The sequence below is a fragment of the Periophthalmus magnuspinnatus genome, chromosome 2 (assembly GCF_009829125.3).
Source record: "Periophthalmus magnuspinnatus isolate fPerMag1 chromosome 2, fPerMag1.2.pri, whole genome shotgun sequence".
Classification (NCBI taxonomy): domain Eukaryota; kingdom Metazoa; phylum Chordata; class Actinopteri; order Gobiiformes; family Gobiidae; genus Periophthalmus; species Periophthalmus magnuspinnatus.
This window is the reverse complement of record NC_047127.1, coordinates 18,751,851-18,767,481: the sequence shown is the minus strand read 5'-3', so window position 1 is coordinate 18,767,481 and position 15,631 is coordinate 18,751,851. Positions and strand designations below refer to the sequence as shown.

Genomic DNA, 15,631 nt, shown 5'->3' with positions numbered 1-15,631 from the left:
AACTAACTCGGGTGTACTCGTCACGGAGAGTCGTCATGGCCTTGCATGTTGCACAATATGGCATTAAATGTATCTGGCTTGTAACTTACTAACTTGCTTGCTCCATGGAGATAAATTTAATGCCGTACTGTAGAACATTACAGGCAAAGCAATTACCTCTCCATGGAGGCAAAACAGCACCACCAGAAAAGTTACACAGAGCATCTTTAAATTAAAACAAAAAAGCTAGATTTTACTAATAATGTTTCTTTGTCAGTCCTGATTTAGCTCTTGTGTGTTATGATATTATTTTGACACAATTTGACTAGTAAATGGATGCATGCATATTTTGGTTTTAATTTAACTGAACATATAAAGGGGCAAGTCAAAACAAAAAATCCCAAACACGATCACTCATTTCATATTTGTTTTTTTGCCCTATGTAAATGCCAAAATGGTGATTTCCAGTTTAACCTCGACATGACCTTTAGGAGATGAGTCACTGCTTTGGCAAATGACTCAAGTACGTCTGAGTTTAGACCTGGCTGAGCATCTGTTGTCTGGTTTATGTCCTGGGTTAGGCCTGGTTGAGTCCAGGTTGAGAGCTTGATAGGTCCGGCTTTAGACCTGGTTCAGTTCTGGTTCAGTCCTGGTTCAGTCCTGGTTCAGTCCTGGTTCAGTCCTGGTTCAGTCCTGGTTCAGTCATGGGTCAGACCTGGGTCAGACCTGGACTGCCTCTCATGAACAGCATGGTTACTTTTGCATTACTCAAAAATACTGTTTCTGTTCCGCATTTCAGATCCTGTTGACAATTTTGCAAAACTGCAAACCACAATGAACCTCAACTCAACTCAGACCATCAATTCCTCCATTTCCTGGATAATTTCTTCAACAACTAACTCTGCTACCAATATGTTTTCCACGGCTAGCCTCTCCTCTAGCAACCGGACCTCCTGCGACCAACAAAATGACACTTTCAACTGGGTTTTAGTCATCTTCTACTCGCTGTTTTTCATTTTTGGACTTGTTGGGAACCTCTTTGCATTGTGGGTGTTCATTTTCCTCCAAGCAAGCCGAAACTCAGTGCGCATCTTTCTCATAAACTGCGCCATAGCAGATTTGGTGCTGCTAGCTTGCTTGCCTTTTCGCATTTTCTACCATGTCAAAGGAAACCAGTGGTTGCTGGGGTCGGTAGCATGCAAAACAGTTGGTAACTTGTTCTATATGAATATGTATATTAGTATTGCACTGCTGGGATGCATAAGTTTGGACAGATATTTGAGATTAAGAGGGAAAGGGAGAGCGAGAAGAGGTGTACGAATTAATTTTTTTGGTAGAAGTTGGCCATGGAGTTGGGTTGTTTGCACATGTTTGTGGACTTTTTCAATTTTGGCTATCATCCCAATGATCGCAACCCCAGAGGACAAAGAAACTGGCAACAAGTGCTTTCATTATAAACCACGCAAGGAAGCAAAAGGCAAAGCGTACTTCAATGCTCTTTTGGTTATAATGTTTTGGCTAGTCTTTATAATTATGATGGTGTCCTATGCGAGAGTGGCAGCGCAGTTGCTCAAAGTGTCAAGGGATAAACCGGATTTACCAAACGCGCAAAGATATCAGCAAACAGCCAAAAAATCATTCTTTGTTTTGTTTTTGTTTACTATATGTTTTGGCCCATACCATGCGTTTCGTCCCATCTACATAGTATCACAGCTGAACGATATCTCCTGTGACTATGTACAACTCATGAACCAATCCAATGAAGTTATGCTTTTGTTTTCAGCCTTTAACAGTTGTCTCGATCCAGTAATGTACTTTATATTGTCGGGATCTGTGAGGAAAACTGCATTTAAAACCATTGGGCGCAGATTCAGTACTAGGCTAATGTCGCTAAACGATGCTACATCCAACAGTTCGACCATAGATTACAGAAGACAGTCAGTGCCATTCACTTTGCCCATAAACGACTCCACACCTCACAACAGCGGGAATGGGAATAGCACAAGGAAAACCAGTTTAGTGCCAGCTCCCCCTTCTGGACACAAATAACAACTCCAACAAATTACTAAGAGTGTACATTAAAAATCCTATATTCAGCTATTTTCTGATCTCTGTTCTAATGTTGTTTCCTCATCACCAACACATACCTGGAGTTTTGTTTCATTCACACATAAACCCTGCATTTTTAGGCTCAGTTCTTCTCTTAAACAGAAAACACTGTTCCACTGTTCCACCTTGTGATGTCAATACAGGAAGTGCTCCACTGTGTTTTTAAACACCTTACACCTTCTCTAGAATCATTTGGATGATTTCAGTCCAAGAATTGCCAATCTCTACAGAACCAAAAGTAAAGGAGCTATTGAAATGTGAAAACTACCACTTCATGACATGACAAGGTGGAACTGTTTTGAGCTTTGGAGATGTGGACAGACAAATAAAGTGTTACTCAAACATGTGTGAATGAAACACAACTACAGGTCTGTTTTTGAGGAGGGACGAAAGCTCACGAGTTCATTATATATATAAATAAAGGGAATATATTATGTTATGTAAATAACAACAAGTCCTATATGAATTGTTTCACGTGTGTACTTCAGTGGCAGCTCCCTCTACAGGACACAAATAACCACTGCAATGAATGGACAATTAATAACTATGTAAATTGGTATTGTTTTACATTTTTCTAACACCTCAATGATTGCTAACTGTAAAATATGGTTTGTTCCTTTTATTCCTCTTAACTTATTCCAGTTTAACAATAAGAATTGTAATGTATCACAAATTACAACTACACACACTTTATATGAAGTTCATAAACTACTCTGTCAAATGTGTTCCCATACCCAGATGTAAAAAAAATAATAAAAAGAAAAAAAAAGTGTCTTTATTACCTTTATTACCCATTTTTAGAAAATTAAGGGCTTTTGTAATTTGAACTGGTCCAGTCAGATTTAAAAGTGAACCATTTTGAGTTTGTGGGATATTGTGGATATAAGGATTCACCAATGAGGAGCAGTGCGTTACACTGTTTTAATGCACTCTGCTGCACCATGATATTCTCAAAACTGTAACACACTGCACCTCACTGTTTATTCCTTACTTAGTCCCCGGTCCAGGTCCTCACCTTAACGTCCCGATGGATCACATTGTTGTCGTGGCAGTACCGAAGTGCCTCCAGAATCTGTCTCATGTAATGACTGTAGAAATAAACAAATATACTAAAGTGATTTATTGAATTCAAAGTTATTAATATTATAAAGAGTGTGTGTTACCTGGCCACTGCTTCACTATACACAAACCCAGCATCCGCCCTCTTCACAATTTCAAAACACAAGTCTGCTCCGTCCATACTGAGGAGAGAAGAGAGAGTTTAAAACAGGCACAGACTCCTCACTGAATAAACAGGTCTATACAAATAATATAACACAAGCTTGTCTGGTATTATAATCTGGGATCTCATTTATAAAATTCATAAAAAGTGTATGTTGGAACAAAAATTCCATATTTCCCTCATTCCAAGTACAGATTGCCTTCTGCCACCAGGGGGCAGTGTACCATACCAAAATGCAAAACATAACTGACGAGTGCCACACCACACACTTGGAAACATATACTGGGCTGTGACAAAATATCAGAATACAGATGTATTGTGAAACTTGGTCACACAGTAACAATGCCGATACAGACCGCTGCATTAATACCAGCTAGGGCAGGGTGCCATTTAAAGGTAACAGCACTAGAATACAAAGTTTAAGTACTACTGGTACCAAAAAACAAAACAAAAAAACACATTTATTTGGATAAGAAGCTGTAAATCCTGATGGGCGCTGGACAGTCCTACAGTTTAATATTGAGCAGTGATCTAAATTCTCACAATTCAAAGACCATGTAGAGCATTCCATCTGAGCTGTATGTCTCCAACAGCTCCACGATGTGCGGGTGCTTCAGCATGTGGCAGATACTCGCTTCTCTCTTCAGATCTGGCAACACAAACACAGACAAATGTACAATTAGACTTAGAGTTGCAAGATTAATCGCCACCTCATTACACCTCAGTCACGCTAATAAGACGCTGGAGTTTTTTCAGCGTAAACGTCCCGCTTTGTGAATGTCACTTAAACCAGGGAGCACTGTTAGCATCATATAAGGTGGCGTACCAAACTGCTGAATAGCTTGTTTTAATTTGATATTTATTTAATTTTAATTTATTCATTTGATGTTTATTTAATGTTTTTATTTTATTTGATATTTAATAAAATTTCATTATATTTTATTTTTTCAGTATCAAATGGTTCAATCAGGAAGCTTGAGGACCAAGAAATAATGGTCTGAGGGCCACGTTTAGCCCCCAGGCCATAGTTTGGGCCTGCCTGATCTGATCTCTCTATCTCTCTAAATTTTATCCAAATGACCAGCTAGCAAATGCTGCAGCAGTCATCCAACAGTTCAAACATAATACACAATCACTTTAGCACTTCACATTCTGCACGTTCCCATCTGTACGTCCTCCCCACCTCAAATCATGACTTTATTATACAACACAAACAAACACTGCTCCACTCTTTCTCCCTCTTTCTCTCCTCTCACTCCCTCTCTCCATTTTCTTTCTCTCCACTCGCTCTATGACCCTCTCTCCATCTGCTTTCTCTCCTCTCCCTCTCTCACCCCTCTCTCCATCTTTCTCTCCACTCGCTCTATCACCCTCTCTCCATCCTTTCTCTCCTCTCGTTCTCTCACCCCCTTTCTCCCCTTTCACCCCCTCTCCATCCTTTCTCTTCTTTCACCCCCTCTCCATCCTCTTTCTCTCATCTCACTCCCTTACCCCCTCTCTCCATCCTCTCTCTCCTCTCCCTCTCTCCATCTTTCTCTCCACTCGCTCCATCACCCTCTCTCCATCCTCTTTCTCTCCTCTCATTCTCTCACCCCCTTTCTCCCCTTTCACCCCTCTCCATCCTTTCTCTTCTTTCACCCCCTCTCTCCATCCTCTTTCTCTCATCTCACTCCCTCTCTCCATCCTCTTTCTCTCCTCTCGCTCCCTCTCTCCATCCTCTTTCTCTCCTCTCGCTCCCTCTCTCCATCCTCTTTCTCTCCTCTCGCTCTCTCACCCCCTCTCTCCATCTTCTTTCTCTCCACTCGCTCCAACACCCTCTCTCCATCCTCTTTCTCTCCTTTCACTCCCTCACCCCATCTCTCATCCTCTTTCTCTCCACTCGCTCCCTCACCCCCTCTCTCCATCCTTTCTCTCCTCTCATTCTCTCACCCCCTTTCACCCCCTCTCCATCCTTTCTCTTCTTTCACCCCCTCTCTCCATCCTCTTTCTCTCATCTCACTCCCTCTCTCCATCCTCTTTCTCTCCTCTCGCAGCATCATGTTGTGAGGTTGTTTTGTTACAGGAGGGACTGGTGCACTTCACAAAATGGAGGCATCATGAGGAAAGAACATTATGTGGAAATACTGAAGCAACATCTCCAGAAATCAGCCAGGATGTTTAAGCTTGGACACAAATGGGTCTTCAAATGGACAAAAACCTGAAGTGTTTTGGAGTGGCCATCACAAAGCCCTTATCTCAATCCTACTGTGAATGTATGAACAGACCTGAAAAGTCCTGTGCGAGCAAGACGGCCACAAACTTGACTCAGTTACACCAGTTCTGTCAACTGTGAGAGGCTTGTGGAAGAAAATCCAAAACGTTTGACGAAGTCATACAGTTTAAAGGCAATGGGACCAAATACTAATGAAATATATGTTATCTTCTGACTTTAAAGAAAGTCATGAAAATTGTGTCAAAAAATACTTTCCTCTCATTATTTTTACATTTAGCAAACAGAAATAGTTGTAGTAATCCTAATTGACCAAAAACAGGAAGAGTTTGGTCTGATTTCATGTCAGACAGTGAGAAAAAAACTGTATATGTGTTTTTATATAGTGTATGTGAACTTCTGGTTTACACTGTAAGTGCAGAAATGCACTACCCATACTTGGAAGTTTACCATTTTTCCCCCCTTTTCATTTTTAAGAGCACTTTTTGCAGCTGTAGACCTTATACCTTAACTCTAATTAGAGCAAAATGTATCATTTCAATTCTATTAATTTATTATTATCTATTAATGTCCTCCCCCTCTATTAATGTCCTCCCCCTCTCCCCCTCTCTCAGCTGTCTGAGCTTCCATGTCTTGCTGTTCTTGGCTCCTGCTCCTCTGTTTCTCCTCCTTTCTCTTTCTCCTTAGCTCATCCTCTCTCTCCCTCTCCTCTTTCTCCTCCTCTCCCCTCTCCTGTTGAGTTTCCATGTCTCTTGGCTCTCTGCTTCTGTCTCACTGTGGATCTACAGATGGCCCAAACACAACCAGCCAACTCCAGCGCAAAGGCCGCCATTTTACCTCACCGGGGAAAAGGACTAAAATATTTCTAAAGAGCTAAGAGACAGGAGGAAGTGCATGAGGCTTGTCTCTAGACCAAGTCACGATAACACATTTTAAAGCATGATACATCGCTGAACAAAGTATAGACCATAAATGATAGTATTGAAACTAATTTACTGTATGCTACTGACAATAACCCCAAAACAGGTTTATCCTTCTCCAAAAAAAATTGTATAAACAGGAAGTTGTTTAATGTTACACTTGCTTTAGCTTTAGCCTTTTCACAGCTCCACAAACTCAGAATTACCAACATCACCAATACAACTATTTGAACCAATATACTGCCAAGTATTTATTCAAGGTAATAAGTTAAAATTTCAGAATAAAAAAAAGAGTTTTAGTGTGAATAAACCTGATACATCTGTGTAACTGACCCTATGTTCACGTGTCCTGATTGGGTTAACTCCACCCATCTGTGGTGCCAAGTGTGATCAAAACAAACACACAGATTAGTCACAGTTCAAACCAGGCCACTGTGCTACAACAGGATTAGTGCTAAAGGCTAATCAGCTAAAACACACTCCACTTCAGCTCAAAAAACTGTATGACTGACCGAGTAAGAGCTACAGGCTCAGGACACAACTTTGGCAGGAATTCTGGTCTTTCTATGTCCTGTTAGAAGACTGATATCACTGTGTATTTTTTATACAGAGGGATATCAGTCTGGTCCCCACTCCCTCAAGACACAACGTCTTGAGTCCAGCCAAACATGATTGTGATATCAGATTTGTTTATTTCAGTGAATAAATAAAGCTCATTGGTCACTCATCACCTTTCAGTTTAGTGGTTTGTTCATTGATTCTGCAGAAATCCTTCATGTTTTTTCAGTCCCCTGTGCTATATTCATTTGCTTTTTTCCTTGCAAGCAGCCATATTTGTTTTGATGCAGACGAACCATGCATTTCCCTGATGGCTGTGACTGACAGGTGGACTAGCCAATCTGAAGGCTGGGAGATTCACAGGTGACCAGACTCACACTGTCTTTGTACAGTATTAGAGATGATACCAGGCATGTCTTTCTTACTTCTTGTCAAATATTTTGTTCTCAATTTCTGAATTTCTACAGTGCTATAACATTTTTATACATATAAAACAAAATGTGTAATACAGTGATCCTTGTTGTATCGCTGGGGTTACGTTCTTAAAAATAACCTGCAATAGGTGAAATAGTCAGCTTTATTTTTTACAATTATTCTGTTCTAAGGCTGTAAAACCCCTCACCACACACTTTATACACTTTTCTCACACAGGCATTAACATTTTCATACATTTCTGTCTTGTTTAAACTCTCTCAAAGTTCAAACCTTCGTATATTATATCCCCCATCCTCAATGATCGCTTTAAATGTGTTGTTCACGTGCCTCTGCATTTGTTGGTGCAGAACGTTTCATCGACATTGTAGGTTTTGTCAGGGAGAAAACTTGCAAATGTACAGCACGTCAGAGTCACACTGCGATCCAACATTTATGTAAATGTAACTCTAATATATTGTTCTCTTCAGTCTCTTGAGGCTGTGATTTGGTGGGCTACAGTTAGATTTAATACGATGTATTTTCTTGCTTCTTCTTTGCTTAAATAGACAAACACAGCAGGAAAGTTAGAGCTCGTCTTTATTCAACAACTTAACTCATCTCATGCGCGCCCTGTGTGCGTTCACTCTTGTTACATTTTTATTGGTGCGCTCCTCAAATACACTGTACTGCAACAATAAGCAGGAACCAATATTATTATGAAGAAAGTAAATAATGTATCCAACATAATATAATAAATAATATTCATTGTTAATAAAATAAGTACAAAGTGATAAACAAAATGACCCAATAAATGTTAATACATAAAATAATATACTTCAAATAAATCGAGGGTTGCATAAATTTGGCTGAATGCATTCTGTATTGTACAGGAGACACAGCATGTCCCTTAGCCAATCAGGATGCAGAACACAATGCACATTCATACACTGTAAAAATGCATGCAAAATTGGACACAAAAAATCTGCAAAACAGCGAGACAGCGAAAGGTGAACTGTGATATAGCGAGGGACCACTGTATACTCACTGCATGGCTGTTGAACTGCTATCAGCAGAAACACTGCAATGTCTGTGTGCTAAATGAGGCCTGACGTAGGTCAGTAGTTGTGTCCACCTAACCCCCCATCAGTGTCTGTGTGAATGGGGGAGGGATTCCTTGATGTAGAGCAGTTTGCATGTGGAAAAGTGCTATATAAAAATGTGGTCATTTACCACAAGCCCTGCATATGGGTAGTGTGCAATACAATCCTTCATATTTCTTTCGTAAAATCTTTATTTTTTACGTCAATTTCTTTTGTGAGTACCTTCCGTGCTGAGTCCAGGGCTGGAGGTAAAACTGGCCACATCCACGATCTTCACTGCAAACTGTTGCCCCGTGTCTCTGTTAATGCACCGCCGCACCACACTGAAGGGACCCCTAAGAACACAGAGGGAGGTTAGAGGGGGACCACACTGAAGGGACCCCTAAGAACACAGAGGGAGGTTAGGGAGAGGATCACATTGAAGAGACTGTGACACACAAAAACATTTCAGAACATGTTTGTATAGGTCTAAACTATAGGGGAAGCCGCTTTTAAACAGAAGTGGACCCCACAGTGACAGAAGAACTTTTAGCTTTTAAAGAGGACATTATAATACCTAAATAATTGCAGGATAGTCTTCCCCAATACAGTTTACACAGATTGAACACAGCAAAAAGCACAGTAATATAGAATACATGCATTATTTCACTACAAATAATTGATTTAAGATGAAACAAACATGTATTCAATCCCACAGAACCAGTGCCACACAGGTCACATGGGGGCAGTGCATTCACACAAAGCTGCTGCTCTGGGCTTTCATACAGGGAGGAGTTAGTAATGTAAACTAGAATCAATATGAAAACCAATACACAACAGAGATCACTATGAAGGCAGCCACTGAACCAGGGCAAAACCTAAAGGGGACTAAACCAGAACTAAACCAGGGACTAAACTGGGGATTGAACCTAAAACAGGACTAAGACAGGACTAACCGGGGTCATTTACAGAGAGCTGAAGTGTAGCAGGTTAAATTACAGAGTGCACTTGAGTAAAGACTAAACACAGACTGAATGGGCTGTTAAAGGAGATATTTGGGGAGAATGACGCAGAGGGACTAAAGCTGCTGTTACAGCAGGACATGAAAGGTAGATACAACAGCTTCATTTGTAATCCAATCAGACAGTGGAGTATGGATTAACATACTTAAGTATTTCACTATTGTTTCAGTGATTTTTAAATATATTATCTGTTCAGTGGCCACACAACACAGTCCCAGGTGTAGCACCCTAGCCCCCGGCTAGTCCCTGGGCTAGTCGCTGGTGTTAGAATGACTTTCTCTGGTTGTGTTTGCATTGCCTCTGTGCTAAAACCATTAAAACTGTGAACCATTTACCTTCCACATCTGTATAAACAAAAACATGTTTTAAAAAAAAAAAAGGCGTGAAAGTGAAGAGAAACAACAAAGAAATCCAACCCCCAACCTCGTGACCTCTGACCTCTACACAACAGCTGTGATCGTCATTAGAAATACGAGATCTGCCATTTGGGGACAAGAAAGTTAGAAAGTTTAAAAACATTCAAAAAAAATGTGTTATTGTTGGATTGGGATTGTGTACGTGGCCATAATGGCTCACTACATTATTTAGCAATTAATTCAAAAACCTTTTTAATTGACCCAGACGGAACTATGACAAAACTGGACCTAAACCAGGACTACAAAAAACAGCTATAAAACAGGTCTAAATCAAGAGTAAACCAGGACTAATGCAAGACTAAACTATATCATCCATCACTACAAACCAGGTCGGATGTATTAAACCAGACCCCTTAAGACTACACCATGTTACTTGCTTTACAATTTTCCACAGTATTGCATTAAACTTGCATTCATTCTAACTGTGAGGGGACTCACCTCTCCAAAGATCTGACCTATAACTTGAGCTGGTAGCATCAGCTGCTTATCTCCATGGAGATATACATGTTTAATACCATACCCGATATGTGTAAACCTTTTTGTCCCTGTTGTCCCTATGCTTTCATAGATATGTCAGATTTGGGTGTGCTTCATTTCCTTATCTTTGCAGCTGTTCCGAGTGGGCTTTCAACAAACGCCCCCACGCTCCTTATAGATCCCCACAACCCAAAGTGCCAATTTGTCCAAACGTTTCAGCTCCAGTGCTCCAAGAAAATCAAATGCTACAAATGCTATTTTAAACATCCTTTATTATCCTGTATACAGGCTCTTAAAGGGGACGACAGAGCAATTACAACTGAACCTTAAAGACACAGCATGGAACTTTCTGGACGTGGCAGGTCACCTGCAAGATTCCATGGAAAAAGTTAAAGTTCAGAACATTCTCCATGGAGATAGATTTTATGCCATACTGTAGAATATTCTAGAACATTTCCATGGAAACAAGCAAGACGAGGTCTCCTCCAGGCCAAATAAGAGTCAGGTGTGTGGAAATGCAAGCCCGCTCACAGTAAGAACACGGGTTTTTCCATGTTTTTTACTGCAATAAACACAAACAAATTGAAAACCGTGCTTTTATTTTAGTTTTTAAGCAAAGTTATTATACAAAACCATTTAAAAATGCAGAAAACTAGTCTCAGTACGGTTCAGCCCCACGGTTCAGCCCCACGGTTCAGCCCCACGGTTCAGCCCCACGGTTCAGCCCCACGGTTCAGCCCCACGGTTCAGCCCCACGGTTCAGCCCCACGGTTCAGCCCCACGGTTCAGCCCCACGGTTCAGCCCCACGGTTCAGCCCCACGGTTCAGCCCCACGGTTCAGCCCCACGGTTCAGCCCCACGGTTCAGCCCCACGGTTCAGTCTTGATTTTGTCCTTTTAATCTTAAACATACTTTATATTTGCTAATGATTAAATCAAATATTTTCAAAACTATTTTCAAAAATGCCATGCTTTTTGAGCATTATCCAGTCTTCAGTATCCAAAACGTTTTAAACGTACATATTTCCTGTTCAATTACAATCCTCTGGAGGTCTACATGCCTCTTCATCAAAACAAACTGTCTGCTAGCTTGGCCCACATTAATCCTTGTTTATGCTAATGAGACAAAACAGCTCTTTGAATATTAGCCGTGAATTAGCATAGTGCTGGAATTTGGAGCGGAGACTGCCCCAGGACTCCACACATGCAGGAACTGGATGATTTTTGCTACACCAAGCAGAAAAAGACACTAGTTTAGTTGAAAAATATAGTGGCTAAAAACACACATGGTGGGATCATAGCAGGATACAAGGAAGCATACTGTCCATTTGTACTGCTGGGCTGAGAGTGCAAGCTTCAAATGGTAAAAGAATGAGGTAAAAGTCGTCATAGTAACGGTTTTACCGAACCAGGACAGAACCAGGACTAAGGATATATTGACACTTTGCCTGGTTTGGTTCTGCTTTGATCCATCTTTAGTCCCAATATAAATGTGATCTTGTCCTGAGTCTGTCTTGGGCCTTGTCCTGGGCCTTGTCCTGGGCCTTGTCCTGGGCCTTGTCCTGGGTCTTGTCCTGGGTCTTGTCCTGGGTCTTGTCCTGGGTCTTGTCCTGGGTCTTGTCCTGGGTCTTGTCCTGGGTCTTGTCCTGGGTCTTGTCCTGGGTCTTGTCCTGGGTCTTGTCCTGGGTCTTGTCCTGGGTCTTGTCCTGGGTCTTGTCCTGGGTCTTGTCCTGGGTCTTGTCCCAATTTGATGTGGTATGTGAATGCATCTCTGGCAGATTACAGACCATTACAGGCCAGGACTTAATCAGATGCACACTAAACCAGATCTAAACCAGGACTAAACTGGGTCTAAACCAGAATTAAATCAGGTCTAACCCCAGGTCTAACCCAGGTCTAAACCAGATGTAAACCACGCCTAAACAAAGACTAAAAGAGAACTGACTAACCCAAGACTAACCCAGGACTACCCCAGGTCTAAACCAGGACTAAATCAGGATTAAGTCAGGACTAAATCAGGTCTAAACCAAAAGAAAAAACCTTATATTTTATAAGCCATATGTTTTCGGAGATGTCACACTGAGCATATGGACGGTGACAGGTTTGATAATGTGAGGTTTAATTGATCCCGGCAGGATTGGTGTCTTGCCCAAAGGCATTTCTGTTCAGTGGAATTGTGCCAACTTCCTACTCTGTTTCTTATTAGAGATGTCAAAAGGAAAAATACCTTAGGACAATTTTTAAAGGACGGATCACATGTTTGGATACTAACACTTACGATAGGATTAGGCTGTATTGTCTTGTGGTAAAGAGAATCTAAAATCAGATACTAACTGATACTAAAACTAGTATTACTACTAATACTAATTTTTCGTAGGTAATGATCCTTAAAAAGTCCCATTGACAGAAATGAACTTTTCCTGAACATGTTTAGAATGATGTTGTTGAACTATATGTTTCACAAGTATAAGACACACAGACAAATTTTATATATATATATATATATATATATATATATATATACATACATATACACACACACCCCCACACATGCACACACACACACACGGACCACTATGAACAGGACACTGAGGGATTACACACATACAACACACATATAAGACACATGGGAATAGAACACAAAGTACATTTAATGTGGAAAATCACAGTCTAGTGACTTTATTATCATGGCGGTATTGGAATCGGTATTGAGTCTATACCTTAGTATCAAAACAGAGTTTGAAATTTTTGTATCGTGACAACTAGCCATAGATGTTAGTCATTCGACCAACTACAGCTCAATTTGGATTAATATTAAAATAAATCAATAAAAGATCCACACTAGAGCAAAGAAAAGGTAAAACCCTATAGTGAAAGAATGAGTCCTTTCTCTCTACACTGAACACTGAACCGTAAGTGGATATCGTAGTATTTGGAGTCTCTGATGGTTCTGTTTCCTCAGACAAAAGAGAAACGTGACAGAAGGCCCAGTGTAATGAAGGAAGCATTCATAAAGATAATAACTCAGACAGGACGAAGAGGAGACAACAGAAGAGCAGGTCCATTATACATGCTCAAACAATATGGAACTTGGCCTGGTAGTGATGCCCGTTTGCTTCAGTGGACTGGGTAAAGTTAATGCCATACTGTGGAACATTTTAGGACTAAAGCGGGACTAAATTTGGACTAAACCAGGATCTAAGCCACAACTAAACCTCAACTAAAAAGTGCACTTTTGTGCCAGTCTCTATGGAGATGTAATGCTATGACTAGAATGCTTCACAGAATGGCATTAAACTTGCCTGTGGCTATTATTGGGGTTAGATGACATCAAAACATTCAATTGGCCAGTATTAATTTATACAGATGGGAACAACTAAAATGAATCTTGTTCAAATCCAGATTTTTGTTGTAACACATCCCAGGGTTTAGTCACTCATCAAAATGGAACAGATAATGAACCTGATCATTTTTATCAGTGACTAAACCCTGGAATAAGGGTGTGCAAAAATATCAAATATTGATATATCATATCCATCCATACATCCATTTTCTTCCACTTATCCAGGGCCGGGTCGCGGGGGCAGCAGTCTAAGCAGGGACTCCCAGACTTCCCTCACCCCGGGCATGTCCTCCAGCTCCTCTGGTGGGACCCCAAGGCGTTCCCACGCCAGCCAAGAGACATAGTCCCTCCAGCATGTCCTGGGTCTTCCCTGGGCCCTCCAGCTGATGGGACATACCTGGAACATCTACAGGAAGCATCCTGAACAAATGCCTGAGCCACCTCAACTGGTTCCTCTCGACATGTAGGACTCTACTCCAAGCTCCTCCCGTGTGACCGAGCTCCTCACCCTATCCCTAAGGGTGCGCCCAGCCACCCTATGAAGGAGACCCATTTCGGCCGCTTGTATCCACGATCTTGTCCTTTCGGTCATTACCCAGAGCTCATGACCATAGGTGAGGGTAGGAACGTAGATTGACCGGTAAATCGAGAGCTTTGCCTTTCGACTCAGCTCCTTCTTTACCACAATGGACCAATACAGCGACCGCATCACTGCAGACACTGCACCGATTCACCTGTCAATCTCACGCTCCATCCTTCCCTCACTTGTGAACAAGACCCCGAGATACTTGAACTCCTCCACTTGAGGCAGTGACTCATTTCATTTAATTATACAGTATCGATATCGTGGGTTGCTGTATCATTATATCAACAAGAGTATTTTTTTGCTTATTTTACCAAATTATTCTGTGACAGCGCAACATTGTGTGGCTTGTTTAGAGGAAATAAACTCGTTTATGCAGAAAATTTGACATTTGATTCACTGTTTTGATGATTAAAATAGGTTTATTTCATATTAACTTTGGTTTAACAAAGACTTTTAGTATCACAGTTGTGATTTAGTAAATATGTTGTGATCCTGCACATGTCCCTGTGTAAATGTAAATGTGGAGCTCATATAAGCTGTGGATGAGAAATACTGGCCAATGCAACAGTCAGATGTGTTTTTATAGTTGGTAAAATCCTCAAAACAAAATGTACTGTTATGTTTATTCATCCTCAATAAATTATTATTATTATTTTTTAATTTATTGTCTAATGTTTATTTTTTGTGACAATGGGGTTGATTAAGTGTCCTGAAAGCCTTTATTTTTCACTAAATCGTATCGAATCAATTTGAAATATATCGTATCATATTATATTGAATCGACAGTGCACAGTATTGAGATACGTATCGTATCATGGCCTATGTACCGAGGTATATATCGTATTGGCAACTTCTTAATGATACCCAGGCCTACCCTGGAATGTGCCATGTTACAACTAAAATCTGCCCCGTCTGTATTAAGTCACATTGGCCTATAGAACGCGGTCATGTCATTAGAAACACAGCTATATGACAAAACTAATGTGTAGAAATCACAGTGCATATTTTGTCATCTAAAACTTGTTACTGACATTGTACCATCTGCCTGGGGATGTTACACAGTATGGCATACCCTAAAAGTAGTCTTACAGAGGGGTTGCCTCTCCACAAATCAGACCTATAACTTGTGGTGTTCCCTGCTTGTTTCCATGTAGTAATTACACTGCCTGGCCAAAAAAATAAAGTCACCACCTGGATTCAACTAAGCAAACAGATATGAGCCTGTAGGTACGAGTCAGGTCTAGGTTCAGCAACAGTCTCTGCTCAAAGAATGAGGTCAGCTGACACCTGAATATAGT

At 40.8% G+C, this 15,631-nt stretch overlaps 2 protein-coding genes across 4 annotated transcripts in view; one reads left to right on the top strand and one right to left on the bottom strand.

Moving 5' to 3' along the window:
- The window catches only part of LOC117381558 (probable G-protein coupled receptor 34), a 4,347-nt gene extending 1,535 nt beyond the window's left edge, over nucleotides 1–2,812 (top strand). Inside the window, exon 2 of the mRNA XM_033978542.2 lies at nucleotides 779–2,812. Coding sequence (XP_033834433.1) covers nucleotides 814–2,028 — 1,215 coding nt within the window. The 5' untranslated portion in view covers nucleotides 779–813 and the 3' untranslated portion in view covers nucleotides 2,029–2,812. The remainder of the gene's footprint in view (nucleotides 1–778) is intronic.
- The window catches only part of LOC117381528 (peripheral plasma membrane protein CASK-like), a 54,374-nt gene that overhangs the window by 32,569 nt on the left and 6,174 nt on the right, over nucleotides 1–15,631 (bottom strand). For all 3 annotated transcript variants that reach the window (XM_033978521.2, XM_033978513.2, XM_055226864.1), the window contains exons 3-6: nucleotides 8,734–8,846; nucleotides 3,854–3,959; nucleotides 3,252–3,329; nucleotides 3,104–3,176 (exon numbers count right to left, since the gene is read on the bottom strand). In XM_033978521.2, coding sequence (XP_033834412.1) covers nucleotides 3,104–3,176; nucleotides 3,252–3,329; nucleotides 3,854–3,959; nucleotides 8,734–8,846 — 370 coding nt within the window. The remainder of the gene's footprint in view (nucleotides 1–3,103; nucleotides 3,177–3,251; nucleotides 3,330–3,853; nucleotides 3,960–8,733; nucleotides 8,847–15,631) is intronic.